The sequence below is a fragment of the Aulostomus chinensis genome, chromosome 3, assembly GCF_037954235.1.
Source record: "Aulostomus chinensis isolate RoL2024-O1b breed Wild chromosome 3, RoL_Achi_v1.0, whole genome shotgun sequence".
In the NCBI taxonomy this organism is placed as follows: Eukaryota; Metazoa; Chordata; class Actinopteri; order Syngnathiformes; family Aulostomidae; genus Aulostomus; species Aulostomus chinensis.
In genome coordinates this window covers 29,955,223-29,980,222 of record NC_141322.1, presented here as the reverse complement: position 1 = coordinate 29,980,222, position 25,000 = coordinate 29,955,223, and the positions used below count along the sequence as shown (strand labels likewise).

Genomic DNA, 25,000 nt, shown 5'->3' with positions numbered 1-25,000 from the left:
AATCACAATGAAAATAAAATTAATGCCAACTCTGTGTGAAAAATTTAAGGGGAGTTTGGCATGTTGGACACAGATTTCTGCCAGGATTTTTTTTTTGTCTTTTACGTTTGGATAAAAGGATCCACAAATGAACACAGGTGGGATTATGTGGGCTCATACATAAAAATGTAATGCGCTTCCTCATCACCTACATCTACTTCAAAAGGACAAAAGATTTTATAAGCACAATATAAAAAAAAAACTTTCCATCTTTAAAGGCTCCATAAAAAAACTTTTTTTTTTTTAACAAAACAATGGCATTTTGAAGTTCAGACATGAAAGCAGTTTTTGCAACAAAAGCAGAAAGAAGCTTAGACTAAATCGCTCTTCAATAGATCAATTACATCCCCAGATTTGCTGTTGAAACACGGCGTTGATGCAAGATGTTCACAGAGTGCGATGTGCTCAAATGGCTCCCCGGGGTCTGTGCTCAAAGCATGCTGGTTTTTGGCTGTGTAGCTCTTAAATCTCTCTTTCATTTTTTCTTATCGGGTATTTTGTGTGTGTCGTCTCTTGGATTAAGACGTTCTCTGGGAGAAGATCTCTCCCAGTTATTTCAGCATCCATCAGCTCAGTTTACATTTGTAATTTCGACAGGTTTTTTTTGTTTTGTTTTGTTTTGTTTTCTAAAATCCAGCAGCAGAGATTTGATTGGATGGCATCGTGAGATAGCGTGTGTCCACATGTGGCCTGGAAACGTCTGTCATGAAACTCAAATCACAAGAACGGCTCCAGTCTACCTGGAATCCCTGATCCAGGTCTACTCTCCTTCTCGCCCACTACGCTCTGCATGCCAAAGACGCCTGGTGCTTCCAGCCCAGCGCTGCTCCAAATCTCTAGCCAGACTCTTCTCTTCTGTTGTTCCCAAATGGTGGAACGAACTACCGAACTCTGTGCGTTCTGCTGAGTCCCTTTCTACTTTTAAGAGACAATTGAAGACTCAATTGTTCAGAGGACACCGAGGCACTGAACCTGACTCTTCTCCTCTTTGTCCTGTGGGGTAGAATCAGTCAGAGGGTCCAAGACCCAGGACTTAGTGACTATGTAGCACTAACTGTGTTGTGTGATGTTGTATGTCTGTCAAAAATAAAAAAAATTTAAAAAAAAAGGGAGGGGGGGGGGTGACACTTCTTCTGCCACTAGATGGCAGTACCTGTGACCAAATCACAACTGAAGCACTTTGGCGCTTCCTATGGACTTTTCCTTAATTAAGTCTAAATTCTTGCTTGTGTTGTACGTCCCTTTGGACAAAAGCGTCTGCTAAATGAAATTGTAGAATTGTAGAATGAAACTCTTGTGCCAACTGTGTGTGTGTGTGTGTGTCAAACAGAATCGGTTATTCAGGTGCTGTTCTGTTATAATCCATGTTTATAAAGGGTCCAGTGTGTAGAACGAATTCTGGACTGTCAGGAGAAAGCGTCATAATGTTTGATCAGAATGAGCAGGTCTTCTATGCACGTCAGCAGGCACTATGAGTGACGCCTCACTCATGTCGCTTCATCTAAGCTAGCACCACCAGTGGCTAGGCTAGCACCGCTGACATCAATGCTAGCTCTGTCAGACACGGTGCTGGACGCCACTGAGCAGATGATTTTCAGGACTTCAGCTGTTCTGCTGCGTGCTCAGGGGTTCTGCCGCTCCCATCGGCCGTTTCTACCATTTATCCACATTTGAGTAAGCTAGGCAGCAAACTGGGAGCTAAAGCAACTCATGCTGTCCCACCCAGGAGGAACTGGACAAGCTGACAGTGCATCACCAGAAGAACTGCCCACAGCCAGTCTCTGCCCCTAAATTTTTGCAGTACCCTTGTACTGTAACTGTACGCATACTCCCCCTGGGGCTGTGGTCATATGCTCCTTTACTTTGGCCTGTCAACATTTCTGTGCAGAAGAAAAGAGTCAACTCACGAAATGTTTGGACCTTTATTGCCTTGTAAAAGGCTTAAGAGCCGCGCTGCATGGCTCCGTTTCCCAACACCCTGAAATATTCTCCTTAAAATTTGCTTCACTTGTTTTACTATCTTTTATTGACTCAGGCTGAGTTTATTTGCATGGTCCAATATCACAAACAGCTTTACAGGTTAATAAATTCAGCGGCTCCCTGAGAAGACAAACAAAAACTGGGGAGGTGAGGAGAGGTCAACCAGTGTCGGAAATAAGCAAGAGCCACGGGCCAATTCAGCCAAGAATGCCCCCAAAAACCACCACCCCAAAATCGCCCCCAAGTTTTTGCCAACAATTCATTAGTCTCCAGGCGTTATTAACAAGGTTGCACTGATTACGTGAACGCAAGGGTGCGCGCCCCCGCCTCTCACACGCAGACAACGCTCCTCACTACATATCATCATACCTGAAGCTGCTGTGCTGCGGTAGATCATGACCACTACTTGGTTAAGCCAGTTAAACTACCTACCCACTAAAGTAAACCAGTTACCGTTCCTCCACCAGATCCTCCCAAAACTCCCACAAACACGTGGACAAAGAGATGAACCCTGCCAGCAATGATTTTGACCTGGAAACTCAACCGCGACGAAGCGTCACCCTAGTTTGCTCCGGTCTGATCGTGTCTGGTAGCATGCAGCTGCCTGAGTGAGCGTCATATTACTTTGAGGTACTGTAACGTGACATCATTCACGGTGCCGTGACTGACTCGGTTAAATGGCTTAGCAAGGTAGCTAATATTTAAGCTAGGTTATCCTAACTTTCTTTAGCCTGCTAACAGAAAAAACCGAGGCACGTCATGGGAAACGTACCAAATTATTCTTGTATTCCACGAACTAGATATCATAAACTTACCATTGCGGCAAACGGCTCAGTTTTAGTACTCACGCACTTTTGGCTTCAATACTGTAGACGACCTCACTCTCACTCTGCGGGGTTGCTGTGGAGCGTGACGAGAGCGTCCTCTATTGGATACACAAGGACATCATTTCTAAGAATAACACCATGCTAACGGCATTTTATTACTAAAAATTAAGTGTTAAAATCAGCGTCAATCGGACAACTTTGGGACGATCACGATTCCGCTCGAATGGCTATAACTGGCCGATTAAATCAGCTGGCCGATGAATCGGTAGGGCCCTCAATAAAACAAGCTCTAACTACAATTTATTCTAGCGTCCCAAATCATTTGAAAAATGCCCCCCTTTTTCAGACTGTGGGGGCCAAAATTGCCCCCAAAATATTTTCTGAATTTCATACCCTGAGGTCACCAGTAACAAACTCGCGCTGGGTGGCTTGTTGATGCCACGCTGCTGATGTTTGCTCATGTCTGCTCAACACTGCTTGGCTTTTTAAATGATTGAATAAAACCGTAATCTAAAAAGTGATTTCTTTTTATGGTTTATAATCTGTACATTACCTCTGTGACTACACTAAATTTCAACTGAATTTTATGGTGACTGAAGATACACGCAAGCTCTATTTCCTCCACCTGGTTTCATTGCTCGTTCAATTCCAACAACCAACATTGTTCGAAAAGGAAATCTGGTCTTTTGGTTATTTGACCAGATTTTACCTCCACCTGTATTCAGACTGTGAAGGCTGCTCATCGAGTTTTCTGCTGTTCTACGAGGAATGGATGGGCTCCCCACACACATGCGCCTGAAGGCCTTTCTGGAGCCGCTATAATCCCCTCCTAATAAGGTGGTAAAGACAGGCAGATCGGAAATATTGATCAGACCTTCGGGGAACACCTTTCTGTTTCCCTCCTGGATGGGTAATCAGCGGCGAGCTGGTGTGAGTTATACACACACACATAAACCTGTACAATAAATCCCTAAGCCAGAGTTGACCTGTGGGAACTCTGAATCCCAAAAGCCCTTGCTGCACAAGTCATGGGTGGGTTGACCTATAAAAGATCGAAGACTGAGCATGTGACCACTGACACTTGGGACTACGGCTGAGAGGTTGTCATTTGTTCAGCTCTTCCCTCAGGTGCCTCATCCTTCAGTGTGTGTGTGTGTGTGTGTGTGTGTGTGTGTGTGTGTGTGTGTGTGTTAGAGACAAAAGGGAGACAGAGCTACAGCAGAAGTGTGTGTGTTTTTGTGTGGCTATAGAGCAAGAGAAGACAGTAAAACAGAAATAATAGAGAAGAGTTGAGACATGGAGGAAAGAAGAGACCACTGAAGATAAAGTGAAAAAGCTAAATAAATAAATAAATAAATAAATAAATGGATAAAAATGTGAGTTTTCCAAAGAAGAAGAAGAACAATAAAAGAAGCAAAGAGAAAAAAGGGACACATTGATTCTTGAGCTGTGATGCTTTTAGTGCCTTTGTGTCCCAGTGGACTCGGTTATTGACGATAGCACATAGAGCCACTCACAAATCCCCTACACCGGGTTTTCAAGCCCCCCCAAAACATTCAATTGATCACCCTCCCTCCACCCCCCAAGAGGCTCCAGTAGTTCTTACAGGAGGATAACCGGTAATAACTGCTGATGCTGTTACGGGGAGACCCAGTCTGAGGGTCTCCCCGGATGGACAGGTCACTTGAACATCAAACGCTAACGCCAGAGGTTGCTGTTTTATATCCAAAAACCACCTCCTCAGTTGTGTTGCTGTTGTTGTAACCATGACGACAGACACCCCCTCACCTAAACCGTGTCGTTAATCAAATCCTTGACCTTCCCTTGATGGTTGAGGTGGGCTGAAAGTGGGTTGAGAGACTTTTGTGAAATAAAAAAGTGCTTGTTACCCTCCCTACCCCCCATTATTTGACACAATTACATTTGACTGTAGCTTGACGCATGACATGGTTTGTTTCCCAGAACCATCAAAGAAGTCATCCATCAAAACTGTTTGGAAAAAGGCCAATTATTCGATAGTCCATCACGGCTAACTTGGACCAGGCTAGCTGCTGGTCAGACATCTCTCACATCGAGCTTCTGGCTCTGCTGCTCTTTTGTTCCCAGCCTGTCAGACTGTCTGAATACTTTCTCTCTCTGTCAGGCTTCAGTAGAGGAATGTTGAACAACATCCACATACCAGATGAATATAATAAAAATGAGCTCCGTGGTGCAAGAACAATCCTCTCCGTGACTACTGAAGAGAAATACCAGTGCTGCATTCCATGAGCAGAAGCTAAACCAGAGATTCAGGTTCAGAGGAATGATAAGTCTGAATGTGCTTCAGACATGTGCGACAGCGAACAAAACACTCCACACTATATCGGACAAACTCACACTTTTGATCAAAATGTTATTTAAAGTAAGAGCGTAAATTCAGTGGTATTTTGCCATACGAATGAAGATGATCCTGGGTTGCCAAGTGTAGGATGAGCGTGACCAGGATGTGATCTTTCCCTGCATCTCTGGAGTCCACAGATAATCAGCAGTGCACAACGGCGTGCGCAAATTGAAAACCCAAACATTTGTAGGGGGAGGGGCCAGAGTTTGTCTCGTGTCTTACTATCTATGTGAGGACAAATGTCATTCTGAAATCAGAGAAGACATTCCTGCATTTTTGCAAGTCTGTCCCTGTTCATGGCCGCACACCTCCTGTGATTAGAGGCTGGAAAGCAACTGACATCATCACTGGCAGCAACAAGTAGCCAAACAGCCAGAGGAGGAGATGAGGCATCAACCAAAAACTCGGAGTGCTGCAGAAGAGTTGGGGGGGCGACTTCAGTGTCACCACAACTTCGCTTTGTGATGGCAGCCGCACCGAGCCTCTCCGCAGGAACCGCCGCTTGCAAGAAATGCTTTAGAATTCAGGAGTGCGGGGTGACCTGATGTACCTGAAGCATGAGAGGAAAATGTTCTAAGCTTGTGTTGGTAACGGAACTTAATTCAGGCACTGAACAAAAAAACCCATTGATTTTGTTGACGGATATTTAAAAAGTGAATATTTTTAACCGCCATTTTTCAGAAGCCCTGCCAGTGTTTGGTGCAAATTCTCATATCAGTAAATTATAGTTTATCTTGAATACAAATGAAATATCTGGTATTAGTAACGCTTTAATAAGTCTCCAGGAAATTAATTTAATCTATTTGGTGTCTCTTGGAGAGACGGAAACCAGTGAGTGTGTGTGTGTGTGTGTGTGTTTGCACTGTATATGTAATTGTACGTCTATTTCCTTGTGTGTATTTATCTGTGACAGATGGCTCTCTGGCAGTGTGAACTAAATGTGAAAAATGATAATAATAGTGGAACGCTGGTCGATGTGATGCAGATTCATGTGACAAACTGAATTGAGTATTACTTTCTCATTGGGATATTGATTTACCCAAAACAAACACACACACACACACACACACACACAAATGCACACTTTTGGAAACACACAGGTAACAACTGACTGACGTGCAGAAATACAGAATTGAACAGACACACAAACTTGGTGCATGTTGGCAGCCTGCAGAGACACAAGCTCACAGAGACGTGTAAGTGACACACACGATGTGGAAATAGAAGAGCGCTTGTCCTCTCTCTCTCTCTCACTCACTCACACACACACACACACACACACACAACACACACACAGAGCTATTTGGTAGCCATATATCAGTGGCTTTACGATTGCTCTCAAGTGTTCCTGATCTCCTCCCTGTAGCACTGAACCTGTGGGTAATTGGCTTTTTAATGACTTGTGCATTTCCAACCATTTCTCATCTTGGTTCTTTGCCTTCTTGAGCCTCATTGGACAGTCGGAAACAGAAGTTGTCTTTCCATTTATTAAGCGAATTATGAGCAAAGGATAACAGTGCATTTGCTGTTTTTCCATCAACTGGTTCGGCGTGAATGAAATGTACTGCGTGACGACGCCATATGTGAACATACGTTCTGCTGTTTGCTGTTCTTTGCTGTTTGGGCAAACTGTAATTGGTCAAAAGTACCAGCTCGTACTGGACGAGCTGTGCAGAGGCAAAGACAAAGTTTGGGGATATTTGTGAAGACAGTGGTTGGAACAACCAGTCAGTCACGTGAGTTAACGACAGAAGGGGTTTCCATCATGTGTCCATATCAACGTCCTCCTCTTGTGGTATTCACAGCACGACTTCTTTGCAAAACTGAGAATTTTGCTGTTTCCATTCATCTTTCCTTGTAAGTTTTATAAATGCACATCAAAATATGTGGACAGAACCTCAAGAGGGATGGAGGTTGCGGGGGGGGGGGTAAAAGAAGGGAGAGAAAATGAAAGAATAAGATATTAATAGGAGATGTCCAATCACAAAGGCCAGAATGATAGAAGACAAATTCCAATCTCTCTGAGAGGAAATCTTTCAAACTGACACAGTCAAAAGAGAGTCATCGAATTGGGAAAATAAATAATGATCTCAGCTCAACATGATCACCCTGATGAATGGAGCCATTTCATTTTTAGAGACACCCACCCCCCCCAAAAAAGAAGTAATATCAGGAAAATGTTTGTCTGCTGTGACCCACCAATATGTCAGAATGGCTGTTGCTCTAACACACAGAGCGCCATTACTGCCATTACCGCCATTACCGCAGGAGTTGAGTGGGTTTTTTCCTCCTCGGATGAATGTGGACACAACAGTCAAGCTTTGCCTACTGTTTTGTTGTTGTTGTTGTTTTTTTTTAAGCACTAGTGGCTTCTGCTTGTAAATTTGGACATATTTGGCAAGAAAAAGATGCAAAAAACAAACTGAATGACTATAAAAACTGTTTTAATATTAAAACAGAGGTTATGCAAGCCAAAAGTGATGTTGACATCCACGACATTCATGACTTTCTGAAAGATTTGGGTTTGAAACCATGAACAAATCTTCTTTTTTTTTTTTAATTAAAAAGTTAAATAGAGATAATCAATAATAAGTGAGTAGACATCCGGGGCTTTGTTTATGTCACTGATTCCATGAGCAACTGGGGAAAACGTGGTGATACCTGGAGGATTGCAGTTCCTGTCAGACAGTGGCCCTCACATGTTGTACACAGTGTTTATACTTATTAATGCACAGATATGCTGTTCATGAATTTCCTTTACATATGTAAATGCTGTTTCTCCCTCCTGGACATGTGTCACCCGCAGAGGTCAAAGGCAAAGCAATGGCCATAATTTCATCCAGGTGTTTGTTTTACATGAATTTCTGTGCGATAATCCAGACAATTGTGGTTTGACTTTATATTTGAGCAACATACAATTTTCGTTGAGTTTAATAACAAACTCTGGATGGGCGTGTACAACACAGCTTCAAGATCAATTCACTCATTCACTCGCAGAATCTCTGGGACGCCTTGAAGGAATGTTTTTCAAATTTGACACAAACATCACCGGGAGTCAAGGATGAGCTGAGAAGTTTTCGACTGCTCGTCTCGTGTGATGGATGTGGTCAGACAGCTGCTGATGACAGTGATTATTAACAGTCACCGCTCACATCACACATCCCGGACCAACCCGCCGTGTTTCAGCTTTGAGACTTGCCGGCATGCCTCCCGGTGGGGAGAAAACATTCCTATTGGCAGCTTTGTTCTGTCAGAGGTTAGCATTCGTTCACAAAGGTTAGATTACATGTACACGTGCTTTGCAGAAACAAACAACGCCCACATTTGATTGTGGGGCTGAGAGTGTTTATGTTTGTCTACAGGCCTCCCTATACAACACATGAGCAGTTTAATATCTGCATCCTCACAAGGCTGTGTCATGGTGTGAGTGCAAGTGCTCAACAGTACGTGCATGTTTTTTCCTTTCAACCACTGTTACCTACGTGTGTGTGCAGCATACCAAAGAGATGTTTGAAAATTCTGCTTCTGGAGGAGACACACACGCGCGCACACACACGCGCGCACACACTCGCGCGCGCGCACGCACACACACACACACACACACACACACACACACACACACACACACACACACACACACACAATGACAGAAAGACTAAAAGTGAAAGAGATTCCCCACACAGAAAGCAGAAAAGTGCTTTGAAGTAACTTCCCTGCAGGTGTGCCAGGCATTCAGCAGTCGACACACTGACTCCAAAACCAAAAACAACAACTAGTGTTTACTCCTGGCCCACTCACTTCCACCGAAACTGAGGCGGCCGCGATGACTGGTTAGCTCGGGCGCCGAGAAGATGCAAGCTCATGTTACAGACCAAGTACCGTACGCAACACTCATCGGTCCGCTTGCTCTTACTGGCCGTTCATTGCTGTTCCTTTGGCACAGCAGGATTTCAAATAAAGATGGGTGAAGCAAATGAAAGTACAGGTTTCACTTTATAGACTTGAATTTGCACAATCAAAATTCCAATCCAGAGATTAATGGGAAGATGCCCCCCCCCAGCTGTACGTATTTACTATGGTCACATCCGTCCTGCAGATGATGGTTAAGGCTTGTGTTTAAATTTTCATGTTCTTCATCACATCCAACACCCAAGTCATAACAGTCTTAAGGCACAATCTCATCTCTGCCAGGTTTACTGCCTTTACACATTGCCTTGTATACATCAATAAATGATAAAAAAAAAAAAACGTGTCTGAGTGTGTGAGAGGGTGTGTGCATGCAATTCCACGTGCTTAAATGCCAATTTCACACTTGCCTACACATATTTGTTTATGCTTATGTTCATGTGCCCTGAGTCTGTGTGTGTGTGTGTGTGTGTGTGTACGTCTATATCTACCTATCAATACAACGTGGCGCGCCGTGTGCTGCTGATGCATCTTCTGTAATGTATTCATTACTTTCCGCCATGCATCATCACATGTGTTATTTTATACGAGTTGATTCTGAAGCCTTTATTATGTGCCGCATTCATGAAATGTTGCGTTTGACAAAAGTGGAGTGATCTGAAGGCATCGGCTCACGGAGCAGTAGCTGCTTATTGACAGAACAATCTGCAGTGCTGAAATATTGACAGGATTTTAATGCACCAGTTGTCTCTCATGACAGACGCAGTGCTGGAATGAAGCTGTTAATTCCCTGGCAAGTGTGTACTATCTGCTGGAAAGTGCATTTATACACTCTCAAAAATGATATTAGAAAAAACAGAGAGTTCTGAACACAGAAGTTCCTGGAAGATAGAGAGCGTGCGCATTTATAACATCGGGGCCCCTCACTTGTTGTAATGTGATAAATGAAGTGTAAAAGAAAGACAAACTAATTGAATCAATGTCATACACACATAGAGGAGAAGTGTCCCCCCCAAAAAATGGCATTAACAGCTGGGAACTAGATAATAACTTGCTTTAACCAACTTCAGCCTTGCTCATTAACACCAAATACTCTACGAACTGCTACAAAAGTATTGTAGGTCACTACAAGCGTGTAAATGTACTTTCTTGCTCCTCATTGTGTTTTTTCACTAAAAGTCTCACTGCAACCAAGGACTCAAACAGCTGAGCAGCGATGTCGTGGCCAATGGGATCCGATGAGTCATGTTTCCTGCCATTCCTGATAAAAAAAAATGCATGATGCTGGTGAGTAGCAACGCTGAATGGAAACCGTTCGGTCCAACTGCTTCAGCATTGAGATTGTTGGGTGAACGGGGTTGTGGGTTGGCAGGTTTTCCAGGAGTATAAGGGTTGAATGTGGCGTGGGTGAATAGTTTCTCACATATGACTTGGCACACCAGATAAACCAAAAGCCAAAAAAAAAAAAAAAAAAGGTTCAATATTAAAAATCAGAGACTTTCTCTCAGAATTTCTCCTAATGTGCATTCATGAAAGAACATAAAGAAATGTTTGATGGCAGCTATTGCACTCGTTAGCAGGCTACATGCTAACATTAAGCTAGCACATTCCCACATCTGTGGCAGTAAACAACCGAGAATCTGTGTGGCGGCTCTGTAGGACCCAGTTCCAGATGCACATTCCCAACACGCTGCACACATGTCCAAAGAAAGCTCCTACAAGCAGACCATGTGCATCCCAAAGCTCTTACACATCCATCCATCCATCCATTTTCTTTCGCTTATTCCTATTAAGGGTCACGGAGGGCTGGAGCCTATCCCAGCGTCTACGGGCGAGAGGCGGGGTTCACCCTGGACAGGTCGCCAGTCCATCGCAGGCCCAACACATAGAGACAGACAACCATTCACACTCACATTCACACCTACAGAGTATCAATCAGCCTCGTCCCCAATTGCATGTCTTTGGACGGCAGGAAGAAGCCGGAGCCCCAGAGAGAACCCACGCAGGCACAGGGAGAACATGGAGACTCCACACAGAAAGATCCTGTTCCGAGCCGGGACTCGAACCCAGAACCTTCTTGCTGTGAGGCGACAGTGCTGACCACTGCACCACCGTGCGGCGCTCTTAGACATAAAATTCTAAATTTGGAAAAAATTCAAAATTCTGATAATCCCTCCAGAATATAATCTTCACAGAATTATGAAACCTTATAAAACCCTGACAGATACTGCACATTGATAGAGAGGGGGACACCCTTACTGGCATCACTCTAATCATAACAATCATTTTATCTTTCATCTGATTTTACGTTTCGGTTTTCTTTGGAGCCTATCAAGACAAAAATTTGGTTCAAATGGAGATGTCACCCCCCCCCCCCCCCCCACACACACACACACCCCATGTGCACTGCATGAGACATGCATGAGTAAATCTATATAAGAGCTTATTTTCCTTCCAGCCTCAAGGAGAAAATTGCTCTGGGAATATTACGGCTATTTTTATAACCCACTGCTGTCTGTACAGACACAAACGCACAACACACAGGTAGGCACACGCACACCCACAACATCAGTGGGCTCAAAGGCACATTTTTGACTCACGCGCTGTAATGTGGATCCCACAGCTGGGTGTGGGGTATGTAATCTACCCACTAACTGCAAATGAAGAAAGAAACACATCAGGGGCCGAGATTAGATGGAGCTGGCAGAGATGGAAAATGAAACAGGCTGGCGATGATGTCTTTGTGCTTCTCTCGCTCTCTCTCCACTCCCCTTTTCTTCCAGGTTGTCTGTCATTTTCAGACATTATTGCCTTTCTCTTAGTGTTGTCCCTCTCAGTCTACCTCTCTCTCTCTCCCTTTCTCACACACACACACACACACACACACACACACACACACACACACACACACACACTCGAACATAAACACAGAGAGTTATCACTGGCCTACAGGGACCCATTACTTCTGTGATCCAAGGCTTTTATATGGTGGCTTGGTCTTAAAAACGGGCATTTATTGCTCCCCCTGATAAATCGTGTGTGAGTGTGTTGTTTGTGGTGTGTTAGTTATTCATTCAGTCTTCTGTTTGCTCTGCTCTCGTCGGGAGAGCCAGACATAGATAAAAGCCTCCACATGAACATTAATATTGTGTTTGTAGATTTGTTTTCTCTGTGTAAGTGTGTGTGTGTGTGTGTGTGTGTGTGTGTGTGTGTGTGTGTGTGTGTGTTTATGAGGGTGAGAAAGAGTCAAGTTTAAAGAGTCTGACATGAAAAAGAAAGAAAAACAGTAAAGATTAGTAGGGAGTAAAACTGCTTCACAGTAATTATACTTATAATCACTCATTGCTAATAAAGGATGTAGGGTGTAGTGAGGGTCCGTCGGTTATTAAAACCCGAAGGCAAATCTGTGATTCCTGATACTGACTAAACATAATTCAGATTAATTCAAGACACAGCGAGAGACAAGATTATATTAGCATGAACCCATTTGTTTGAACATTATTTTTATCATGAAGAAAAACAGAAAAGTTCCAGCCTGGTCTGATCAAAAGATGTATCAATATTTCATTTTATATCACTGCATGTTATCACAACACCTTTTTTTTTTGTTTTTCATGTGTAATATCACTCCATTGAGTCTCTGCAGACTCCTTCTGTACACACCGAATCATTTCACTCTTAATTCTCACAGAGTAAAGAAACCAGATGTCTGGTTTCCACCGCGTTTCTGGCAACGTAACGAGATGTCGGGTCATTTTGAGCCGCGTCTCAAACACCAGAAGCAGCTGTTTTTGCGTGGGATGCAGGCACGTTTCCAGCTGTTGTTTAAGCTGAGAAATGAGGTGTTTTTGACGAATCATCAGGATATGACCCTGACCAGACCTTAACCACTGTGGTGTCAAAACAATCATGAAAATGTTGCTTTTTTGATGCATTCACAGTTCTCACTTGCAGCTCTCATTGCTGTAACTTGCTCTGCCCTGCAAGGGAAGCTTCAGTGGAAGCAGGAGACACGCCTGCATGTTCCTGCGCATCGCCAGCGCAAATCTCAACCAGAGCAACATGGCCGACTCATGAGACGATGATGAAACTGCTGATGGTGACGGAGGATTCTTTCAGCACAGACGTGTTCCTCACTCTCATGACCTGAGCAAGAATTCCTGTTTTAGTTTTTTGGCTGGTTGTCTCAGATTTTTGCAGGCAGGGTTATTGGTGCATTTCATACACAGCTGCAATTCACAGTGCAACAACATCTTTTAAATTCGTGAAGAGGCTCCATTATCAAGTGAAATGACTCATCTTATTTTCAGTCTCGCTGGCACAGCTGACAGCTTGATATGCTGTAGCTGGAGTAATGAAGAGATTTCACCAGCCAGGTAATCCATGTATCTTCATCTCAGCCTCTATAACTACATGATAATGGCTTCACTCTGACAGAGACTGACAGCTGCATGCGGGTCTTAGAGCGGCGTTTCAAGGGGAACTGCGGTCCCAAATTGCCCCTAAATGTTCCTAAAAGGGATCTCCTCCTTAAACGTAACCAGACCTCACCATCGCCTCAAACCAGGAGAGGCTGTTTTTGTTCCTGTGTCAGATATGAGATGATATCTTATTCACTGGTGACATTGCTGAGATTTGAGGTCCATCTGCACAGTGATGGATGGAATGGGTTGATGTGACTAGTTGTTCCCGTGGTAATCACATTGTAAACCTCACACCCGGCAACACGGATGTCCTGGCCAGAGTCGGCCTAGACTGTTGGACCGGATCCTTCTCTCCTCTCCATGAGCACAAACAAGAGGCGGGTGCAGACCAGGGGAAGTATTTACAGTGTATTTTTATTATTATAATTACTGTGCTTGAGGCCGTTGCTTCGTTAATGGAGCATTTAGATGTCCTGGTCATTAATCGCGGTACTTGGCATGCAAACGTATATGCAAGGATTTGTTCAGTGTGCACAATGCAGAAATTAGGCAACATGTTGTGTAATTACTTTTCAAATGTTGCAATGAAAACATTTATCATCATTGTGTGAGGATGTGTGATGTATTAGGTTTCCCAATAGCTGGCAGCTTAAATTAAACTGCAGCCTGAACTTTGACTTCCAGCTTGTAATCACCATGTAACAACCATCCATCTTGAGCTTAAATAAACTACTGAGCGGTTAAACAAAGTCAAGATGACTTTTATTCACGAAGAACAATTTGAAAACAGTTGAAAAGGAGGAAAGTGATTGAATCCAAAGATGTTTCTGGAGAGGAACGGAAATTAAAAAGATTATTTTCTCATTTTTGAGACGGAGAGCAGGCGAGTCGCTTCTAACCACAACATCTCAGATCAGCTGAACACAGCGTCACAGAATCTCTCACCCTGTCTGACTCTCGGGGCTGCACGCCGCCCGTTCTAGTCCCAACACCTTCTTGACCACAAAACACACATTTCTCCTTCCCCTGACAGCAGCGTAAAGCCATTTACATCAATTTAAGACACTCCGGGAGCGGCTCCTGGTGCTGAGGGAGTGACACGCATGCAAGCTCAACTCAAGTATGTTGTTTTAAACTCAACCCTGATGGTTGCCATGGTTTGTGTGATGATGTCACAAAGCACCGACACTATCCGCAATCTCGCACGCCATTCTCAATTCATCCCGACTGTCAATAAGAATCCTGACTGTCGTCTTGACCATGAAGCCAGAATCTTGACCCTGTCACAAAGCCATTCAATCACAAAGTGACCAAACAGAGAAAACTCAGAACCGACTGTCCTCCTTCATGATGATTTGCTGTTTCTTAAACAATGCACGTGCCAGAGTGGTTGTTGGGATAATTGAGGGAGAGCCAGATGGACCTGCAGAGTTCCCTTGCTTACATATACATGTGACAAAAAAATGCTGGACAGCCAGCAGCTAGAAGACCTGAGCTACTTTGATCGGACGTGTGATACCACTGACCAGATGGGGGAAAAGATGAACTGCAGCATTCTGTACCCAAACAAGAGCAACAGCTGGCCAACATAAAGAGCATTAATCAGTTTTAAATCATAGAGGGAGGGACTTGACCCGGAACATATGTTTGGAGCAGTCTCTTCAAAAAGAGGACAGGAAAAAAACAACTGTTTGGGTCTGCCTGGCTGTTAATGTACTTCAAGAGTTGTCATTTTCCACTTCTCCCCAAAGCTAACCCTTTACAGATTTTCTCACACCTCTTGCAAAAATAAAATGTAGTGATTTACGCAACATCTGCCTGTCAGCCTGTCAATGTGTCATTATCGCTTTGTGTCATTTGTCATTTCTCCAAACCAACCTCCTTTACTTCATGCCTGCCCACAAATTACAAATGCAATCAAGTCGACCCTGACAAGGGCCCTTGAATCACCACCGGCGCCCAAAAAGCAGACAGGATATTTAACCTCTGCACCCATCAGCAGCCACTTGATGCACACGCGCGCACACACACACACACGCGCGCGATTAATGTTATACGGCTGTGACACGCTATAATTTAGAAGTGTATTTCTGATGGCAGCATTAAACAGGCGTGATGGTGTGTGTGTTTGTGCATGTGTGTACTGTGTATAAATGTGTGCGTGTGCTAAATATGTCTCACAACTGAATGGCGAGGCACTCTCTGATTAGTACTGATTTGTTTTCAGTCTCTCGAAGGAAAAATAAGATGAGCAGTCACACGAAAACACACACGTACAAGGAAGAATGTCAAAATACAACTTGAGATGTTCCCGGCAGTTCAAACACTCTTTCCTGTCAAGCTGTCAAATCTAAAAAAATAACATCGATGAAAATTTAGGACAAAGTTGCCTCAGGAGGAATGAGTGTCTGGGAGAATGAAGGTGGGAGGAGAGAGACAGAGATTGGGAATAAGAAGAGAAAAAAATGAAAGTCATGAAAGAAAAAGTGAAGACACGCAGAGCTGCCAGGCTTTCTGCAACACAGTTTGGTCCTGTCAATGCAAATATCAACACTGAATATGACAGGATACACCTGCAAACACACAGTTTTCCTCTGGCATTGACAGCTGGGCTTGGGCTAGTTTTTAAAGTGCCTAAAACCACAAAAACGGCGAGAAGTGAAGGTATATTTCATTTGGCTGTCAGACTATTACAAGCCTGCAAAACACCAGAGACAGGGGTTTAAGATTTTTGTGCATTTGCGCATTTGAAAGACTTAAAAGCGATTCACTATCAAAGAGATCCGCTGACACGTGCTGATGGCATCTGATGAGGATGAACTCAGGCCCGGTTGAGACCCGGTACCAACATCTGTGAGCGACCTGTGTTGACTGAGTTTCATGATGAGTGAATCTCATTCTCTCTACACCCACGTGACTGCCCTTTAGCTTATTTACAACCCTAACGTTTCACATTTTAACTGCGATAATTTGAATTCATAATGTGATCAAGTACCAGATCAGCTGATCAGTGAAAAACCCTGACTTTTAATTTGCGACCGCGCCATAAATTTCCAGTGTCTATCAGCTGGGAATATAAAGTAAGAGAAGTCACGATGGTACAATACAGACTGGGTCTGTTCTTTGGTGTGTTCTTGACAAACCAAACCACCAGACAAGATTTTTGCTACACCTTGACACCATTCATTGTTGTGGTGCTCGGTGACGATGAACATATCGAAATGATTTGACACATCACCCTCCTGATGAAATGTCACTGTGATATACTTTTATAGCCTTTTCAGTATTTCAGGTCTTTGAGTACCCACGCACCGTTGAGCCATGCAACTGTGTTTAAAGCTAACAATACATCCACTTGTGGAGATTTGCGCATAGATTTCAATTTGAATTTGTCATTTCAGACATTTTTATCTGTACGTGTCATTTACATCCGGAATTAATTCCCTTGTCATTTTTCAAAGAATTATCAGAAATGCTACTGTCATATTTTCCTCTTATCGGTTTCATTGTCTGAGCTGCTGCAGGGGTCCATTTCCCTTCAGGGATCATTAAATCTTCATTCACAGGGAGCCACCACATCATCTGTCACCACGCAAACCACAAATGAACATGTTTCTGTTGTCGTGCGATTTCAGATCCACTGAGATTTTCTACTTTTCCTCCTTCCTGCCAAAGAAAAAATAAAAGTCAAACATTTGTAAGGAGTGTGGGGAGTGTGAGGATGGCGTGTCAAGAGCAGACACAGAGCTTTATGTCTTGCTGGCCAGTGGCTCCTTTGTGCTTCCGTGGGGGTCCTTAGAGTGAGTCGGGTCTTTTTTTTGTGGTTCAGCATCTAAAAACCTCAAGGGAGGGGTCTGGTCACATGACCTCTGATTTCTTTGTTTTAGAGACAAGCTTTGTTTCTTGTCTTATTTGAGAACACAACATGTTCAAAACATTCTTTCTCTGGCTTTAACCCACGTAGCAAATATGTTGCATGCACAGACTTTGATTCAGTTGTAAGAACAGATCACGGTGGAGTGTGTGTGTGTGTGTGTGTGTGTGTGTGTGTGTGTGTGTGTGTGTGTGTGTGTATCCATTCCTCTCATTCATCAACTAACTCTCGCTCTCCCACCCCCATCCTCCTCCTTCTCCATCTCCCTCTGATCATTTCTTATGTCTCAGATTGTGGCCATGTTGATGGGTGCTGAAAACATCAACGGGCTTTGATGTCGGATGTTTACTGCTTGTGTGAGTTTGTCTCACTCAGCCTGTAGTTTGAAGGTAATAAGAGGTACGAGCTGCGAGTGTGTGTGTGAGTGTGTGCGTGTCTCTTCTCTCTTGGCAATTTGTGGTTTGCAAAAGTTTTAACATTGAGTTGAAAGCGGTTGCCATCTTATCTTCATTGTTATTTTCAAAGTAGTTAGCAGAGCTCATAATACCAGAGCTGTGAATTGGCGTGTCAGTCAAAGAGCAGCTGAGTACAACTGTTAACAAAGAACCGCAGCAATCATGCGTGCGCGGGCTTTAGCCTTCATTAAATGAAACATATGAAGTGTAATGTGTGTTAAGCAAATTAAACTGAACCTTCTGGTGTGCCTTCCTCCAACAGATCATTTGCTGTTGTTGCTGCTGCTGTCTATTCATTAGTTTTGTTTGTTTGTCAGCGCAGGTTTACAAAACTACCCAGCTGACCTTCATGAAACTTTGGCTGAAGCCTGGACCACAGAAGAGCTCATGCAGTTTTGGAGGTGGATCTGGATCAAGGAGCAAATCCAGGATCCTTTTGCACGTGTAAATATCAAAATGGACCTTTATGAAAAAATAAACAGGTATATTACAATGAGTACGATTTGTATTTGTATTCAATCTTTTACTTAACCAGGTAAGTAAGAAGACACAGCCGGCAAATAACATTATCGCCCACTCAGCACCTTTACACAGTGTCATAAAAAGAAAAGTGGAAAAGCAGGTGTGAATTAAAGCAGTCCAGCATGTAAATGCTCATCATGATAGTTGACACCAAGTCAGAGTCATGGCGCCGCTTTTTTCCACTTTTATTATACAGATTATCAGAAGAAGAAAACAAGTTTGATATTCAACCACTGTACTGGCTCTGGAAAACAAAACAGACTGTAACACAACATCTATACCGACACAGACGGAGCAACGCTCGACAATCTTGTCATATCAATAAGTTGTCAAGGATGAGGATTTCATCATCCACCACGTCAATGCAGAGATGATGAGGGAAGAACTCAACAAAAGCACTCATTCAAATCCAATCACGATTAGCCAGGAGATCAATACGCCAGCAAGAATGTCGTTGATGACGGCATCGTCGTCAGGAGAGTGAGAGACAGAGATGGAGAGAGCGGCCGTGCCAATCCATCCAGTCTGATCCACAAGCTGTCAGGAGTGTTGCGCTCCATGATAACGTTATCAGCTTTATTAATATTGCAGAGGAGAGGTGAGGAAGAGGAGATTTGAAGAGGACTCTTAAGCATTACAACCGAGCATAAACTTGTTTGTTTGTTTTTTTGGTGATATTTAATTCACTCAAAAATAAGTTGGCATTATTTTGAAAGGTTTTCTACTCAGCTTTTTGTAAAATACAGTGAGGAAACCCTTGATTTCTAAGAGTGTAGTTTACTTCTGTCATAGACGGACGAGAGGCACTGTGTTGTCATGAGTCATTTCATACTTCAAAACTAGAAAGAGGATAAGAAGAATACAGAATATGGGCTGGACAGACAGTCTGATCACAACCTGCAACAAAATAGGTCTTCCATCACCCAGATCAAGAAAACAATTAAACATTCTTCTTTCAAACATTTTATGATGAATACATTTTGCTTGGACCGCTAACTTAAAACCCATAGATAGATAGATGGATAGATAGATAGATAGATAGATAGTTAGATAGATAGATGGACAGACAGATAGATGGATAGATAGATAGATAGATAAATAGATGATAGATAGATAGATGGATAGATAGATAGATGATAGATAGATAGATGATAGATAGATAGACAGATGGATAGACAGAGTATCATGTTCCTCCTGCTCATTTTGGGCTGTGTAGTATATCATGTCAGTGAGCAAAAGTCTAAAAGTCTTCTACTGTAATGCGAGGGACAAAGCCACTGACAGACAATTTGTTCCTGTCGAGCCTTATCAGATCTACAGCTGCCAGGCTAGTGTGCAGTCAATAAGCTGCCCATGATGTGAAGGCCTCATAGGCCGTGATGGCTATCGCCCCTGACAACCACCACCCGCAATGATAGATGAGGCAGATAAGTGACATGAGATGTACAGACAGAGAGAAACAGACGGGCGTATCGCCTCCCATTCAATGGTATCAGATCTTCAATGCAAAATCTGGGTCGGGTGAGTGGAGGCTACACATCATCATGAATCAGAGAAAACGGTGGCAGTGGACAAAAGAACTGACAGACAGTATATGCCATTATCCACATAGCTGAGGGACGCTGTACGATCAACAGAAGACAGTTCCAGGATGTGGTATGGTGATATTGCGGCTATCCATCCATCCATCCATCCATTTTCTACTGCTTATCCTGTTAAGGGTGGAGCCTATCCCAGCAGCCTTCCCCCTGGACAGGTCACCAGTCCATCAGGGCCAACACATCGAGACAGACAACCATTGGCTCTCCCAGCCACGCCTACGGTCAATTTAGAGTCTGGATTAACCTGGTCCCTCTTGATGTCTTTGGACTGTGGAGGAAGCTGGAGTACCAGAGAGAACCCAGCAGGAACAGGGAGAACATGGAGACTCCACCCAGAAAGACCCCGTGCTGCAGCCAGGGCACGCAATGAACAACAGAACATGTTTTAACATTCAACGTCCTCACAAGTAGGTGTCTTTATCTCACCGAGACATATTTACCTCTTGCGTAACTTTTGTGAACGTCTGTGACCCCAGACTGCAGGAAGCGCCAGTCACGTGCATTTAGCTTGAAGCTAACAGAAGCTAATGGCTAGCAACAGCTAGACTGCCCAGTCACATCCATTCAAGCATATCCGCAAATAAATTTGGGTGTGTACACACACACACGCACACACACACACACACACACACACACACACACACACACACACACACACACACACACACACACACACACACAAAGCTATTTTCTTCAAGCACAAGTCTATTTTGTGCGTCTACACCTGTTTGGTAATTTGTTGGTGCTGATACAATACATGTATGTACCAAAGTGTGTGTTTTTGTGTGTGTGTGTGTGTGTGTGTGTGTGCGTGTGTGTGTGTGTGTGCGTGTGTGTGTGTGTTGGGCGGCGGGGTAGTCTCTGTGCTGATTAGGTGATGTAATACCTTTCCCCATTTCAGCATGAAATTGCATTTATGCTCCGACCACCTCTTATCACAACCGCAGGGCAATTTTCATGGCTTCACTAGGCAGAGGTGCAGTAACATATCTCCAAAATCACAAAACACCTTTCAATTACTGCAGCATCGTCCCAGTCCATTCACTATCCACTCTCCCCATCTCCTGCAGACTGATGTGTGGCTCAAAATGCAGTCTATCATGAGACTGAAGATGGTTCGTACAGACGATTTCGCTCACATGAGCATCATCTGGAGTGATTAACGAGATTCATTTACAGTCAGAGTGTGGTTCCATAATTTCACAGCAGACACAACCTCATTAATAATTTAAATCTGTAAACAGGGTGGCAGGATCGATCAGGATCTGACAAAAATTCATCTCAAATAGTTTCTCATAGAGAACTAGTACTACTGCTCTCAGCTTGGTGGAACATGGTTGTCCTCAGGCTGAGACTTGATCCATTAAAGTCAGTTTGCGTATAATCAGAATATTCTTGTGGATCGTGTGGATTATCGCTGCGTGTACTACTACCTACTTACTAATTACCAATTAGAATGCAACCTTGTTGTCAAGTAGAAGTACTTCACATGAGCTGAGTATACTAAACTACAATTAAAATCAATGTATATCCTGGTACAACATGGTAATTCCTCATAAGCGTCACACCCACACGCACCTGACCTTTGTGTTTGAGCTCGACTCTGTGTTCTATTTTTGGACAAGAAGGACCCCAAGTGTGTGAAGGGGTGGGGGACGTGTGAGTGTCTGTGTATGTGAGCTGGTGGGGGGGGGGGGGGGGCAGAAATGTGTGAGAAGATGAGACAGGTAGACAGACATCTCATTGCTATTTGGCATTTGACAGGCGGAGAGAAACACAAAGCTGAGGTCACGTCATGCTCTGTCTACTGAGCTCCAGCAGTCTGCCAACTCCAGCGCACAAAAGAAAAAAGAAGAATAATCCAAAGTGAACGTTAACCTTGAGAATGGGCTGTTTTCTGTTCGTAGAAGAGAGAAAGAAATCCTACCTCAATGAAATTAATGGTACATGCTTCCAGCTCATTATCATCCCAAAGCTTTGTCACAGCGCTTTGAATCTGGATGAGACGCAGCTGCTCCAGCTGCCCGTACACAGAGGCATCAACCTGGGTGGATGAGGTGATGCCAAAGTGGGGATTGCCTTTTTGAACAAATATCCTCCACCGATTTACTGTTTAATAATCGACTGATGGTTGGTTTCTTTTTTTCATGACCAACTGCGTTCTCGAGTGAGGGGACGAAGAGCGTGAGATGGGCCTCAGAATCAGAGCAGCGAGAACAGTTTGACATTCTATTAGCTGGACTTTCGTGACGAGAACAAAGCTGAGCCAGCCAGCCACCGGTCAGTCTCGGCTCCTCCTCTCACCTGTGGAACAAGTCCAAGTCCGTCTCAGTTAGTTTGCAGATCCCTTGAGTGCAGTGCTGCTTGACTCGCGCAGCTCCTCCACTCTAACTCTGAGGATGGTGAGACTGAGAGGTGATGCAGGAGGATTATTTCAACTGAGTCACTGTGTTTCTGCAGGTGAACCTGGCAGCTTACAGTGCGCATCACCATGCTTGAGCACAAATCTCTGCATCTTCATCTTTAGTCTTACAGCACTGGCGCACAGTCCTGGATACAAATCATCAAATACGTGTTCACCAGTCTTCATGACGCCATGTTTGACTCCACCTTTTCTTCATGGTCGTGTGTACGTTAATCTGTGTTCTTCCCATTGACGTTTTCCACTTGTGCTGCTTATGAGTAAGGCTTAGTATTTGGTTTCCTTTTGAAAAGTATTTCACTTGCACTGCACCACCCACACAACCCATCAGGCCATCCCAATACCTCATGTTCCACTGAACCCTTAATAAACTGGTAATCAATGAATCAGGCCTGTCCCCCGTCCTGAGTAAAGGTGGTCAAAGACACTACAGATGGCCGGAGCCGTCTCCTACCTGTCGGCAGAGCCGGGTCCATGGTGGGTTTTTCCCAGGAGTTGACTTGCTCCCAGGTAAATCCATTGGTTCCTAGTGAAACACTGTATCCACAGCTGCTGTAGGACTCCTCAAACGTACAGCCACCTGGAACAGAGAGAGACAAAGATTACATACATTTCCACGGGGCGAGATGTCTGAGGTTGAGACGCCTGCGTGGGGACAACCCAGCAAGGTGTGCTTGAACTTGTGACCTCACGGTGACAGTGTGGCATGTCTAACATTTGTCAGCTCAAAGACATTTATATGCAGATATTTCCTCCCATGACAAGAAATAGAAAAAAAAGGAAAACTAAACTGAGCCAATCTCTTAATTCTTTGTATTTGGGGTTATAATCTCCGGAGCGCCGGACCTTTCTGTTAGATTAGAAGGGAGAGCTTTTATGAGCAGCATCGGTGCTGTTCAGAGGGCGAAGAGTCAGGGACAGATGAAGAGAAAGCTCTATGTGTCAACATGATTAAGTCACATCGTTACTTCATGGCCCTGCTAAGACACATTTTCCACTGCATTAGCCTCGTCTGCTAGCCTACAGCACTGTGCACTCACACACACACACACACACACACACATTCACATTCCCCTAATTAGACATATGCTTTGACGCACAACCATTTTAATTTGTTTTGAAGCATTTGAAACGGGAGAACGTCGCTGCTTTATTCACAAAATGACTTAATACCTATATTTTCTCCTGCCTCTTTTGTTGCTGTCAGCTCCGGAGAGCACATTTGTCAGTTTAAACCTAATCAAACAAAAGACAAATGTGTCTGTCTGTCTTCAACTGTAATAGGCTTGTAGATTACAATGAAACCAAAGCCCGAGGACTTAGTGAGACTTCGTGGAACGGGTGCAGACGCTGCAGCATGACTGCAAGCTGCAACACGGGGGAAGAGTTCAGTCTTTGTCCAGGAGAGGGGAGGAGAGAAAGCAGGTGAAGTACAGATGGTGGAAAGGTTTGAGGAGAAAAGAAAAAGGGAACCAATCATGTTAAACTATAAATATGCCTCTTTCAGGACTCAGACTGGAGGAGTTGTACTTTTACACAGCCTGTGAAACACAATTTCTGTTATCGTGAAGCGGCAACATCGTTGCAGCTATGGTGCGTTACATCCAGTACGTCTCTCGCAGTGATCGTTGTTACCAGCTGCTGTCGACTGAGACCAACGCTGTTCTTACCACCGCGGCTGCAAAACGGTGGAGAAACTGTCACCCAGGTAAATTGTCACCAGCTTAACAATCAGATCAATTCGATCAAATTGTCCTGATAATATTAGAAACGTCTGGAAGGGCCTCATGGTTCAAACAAGGGTTTCTATCATCATGCAAATGATGCTGTTTTATTTCACCTTTTTATGTTTTCTGAGGCCTAGAAGATTCTAAATAAAGCAAACATCGAAGAGCACTTCTTCCTCTGAGCTGACGCGTCCGTCCATCTGCAGCCTGTCTGACACACGGATACAACCAGACCAGAGTGCCCTCTGTAGTTGGGTGCGTATCCTTTATTCTTTTTATTGAAAAAAACCTCACATAATCTTCAGTAGAAGCGTTTTGTCTTCACTGCAACCACTCAGGTTGCAGCTCTGAGACGCGTGGCTGGAAATACAGTATTTGCTGTTAAATGGTTTATCTTCATTCTGGTTAGCGGAGCGCTAACTGGGAGGTTGGCCAGCGTCATTGTGTGGTGTGACAGGCCTACAGAGCATGCTCAGTATTTATCCTCCCTGCAGCGCCACGTACAGAAACTCCTTATACCCAGAGATTTACCTGGCGGTGGTGAACGACATGAGGGTTTTGGATTTGGCTTGAATGTGAGAGATACTGATTTATATGTTCAAGTGCTGCACTGCAACTTTAACGAGATGTAAATGTAAGAATTTGATGAATCTGTGGTGAACAGAAACATTCCACCGACCTTCTTTGGACTCCTCCCTTCCTTTGGTCAAACATCCCCCAAGTCAACATTTGGAAACATATGTCATTAAATGTAAAATGTTAAAAATGCATGCTGTGGTCATATGATGCCTGATCAAGCAAGACTTACATCAACTGGGAAATAACTTCTTTTTTTAAATCCCA

General features: G+C 43.8%; 1 protein-coding gene across 4 annotated transcripts in view; it reads right to left on the bottom strand.

Annotated features, from left to right (window-relative positions):
- ptprt (protein tyrosine phosphatase receptor type T) overlaps window positions 1-25,000 on the bottom strand; it is a 361,408-nt gene that overhangs the window by 225,032 nt on the left and 111,376 nt on the right. For all 4 annotated transcript variants that reach the window (XM_086200288.1, XM_086200289.1, XM_086200290.1 and 1 more), the window contains one exon: window positions 22,885-23,010. In XM_086200288.1, coding sequence (XP_086056414.1) covers window positions 22,885-23,010 — 126 coding nt within the window. The remainder of the gene's footprint in view (window positions 1-22,884; window positions 23,011-25,000) is intronic.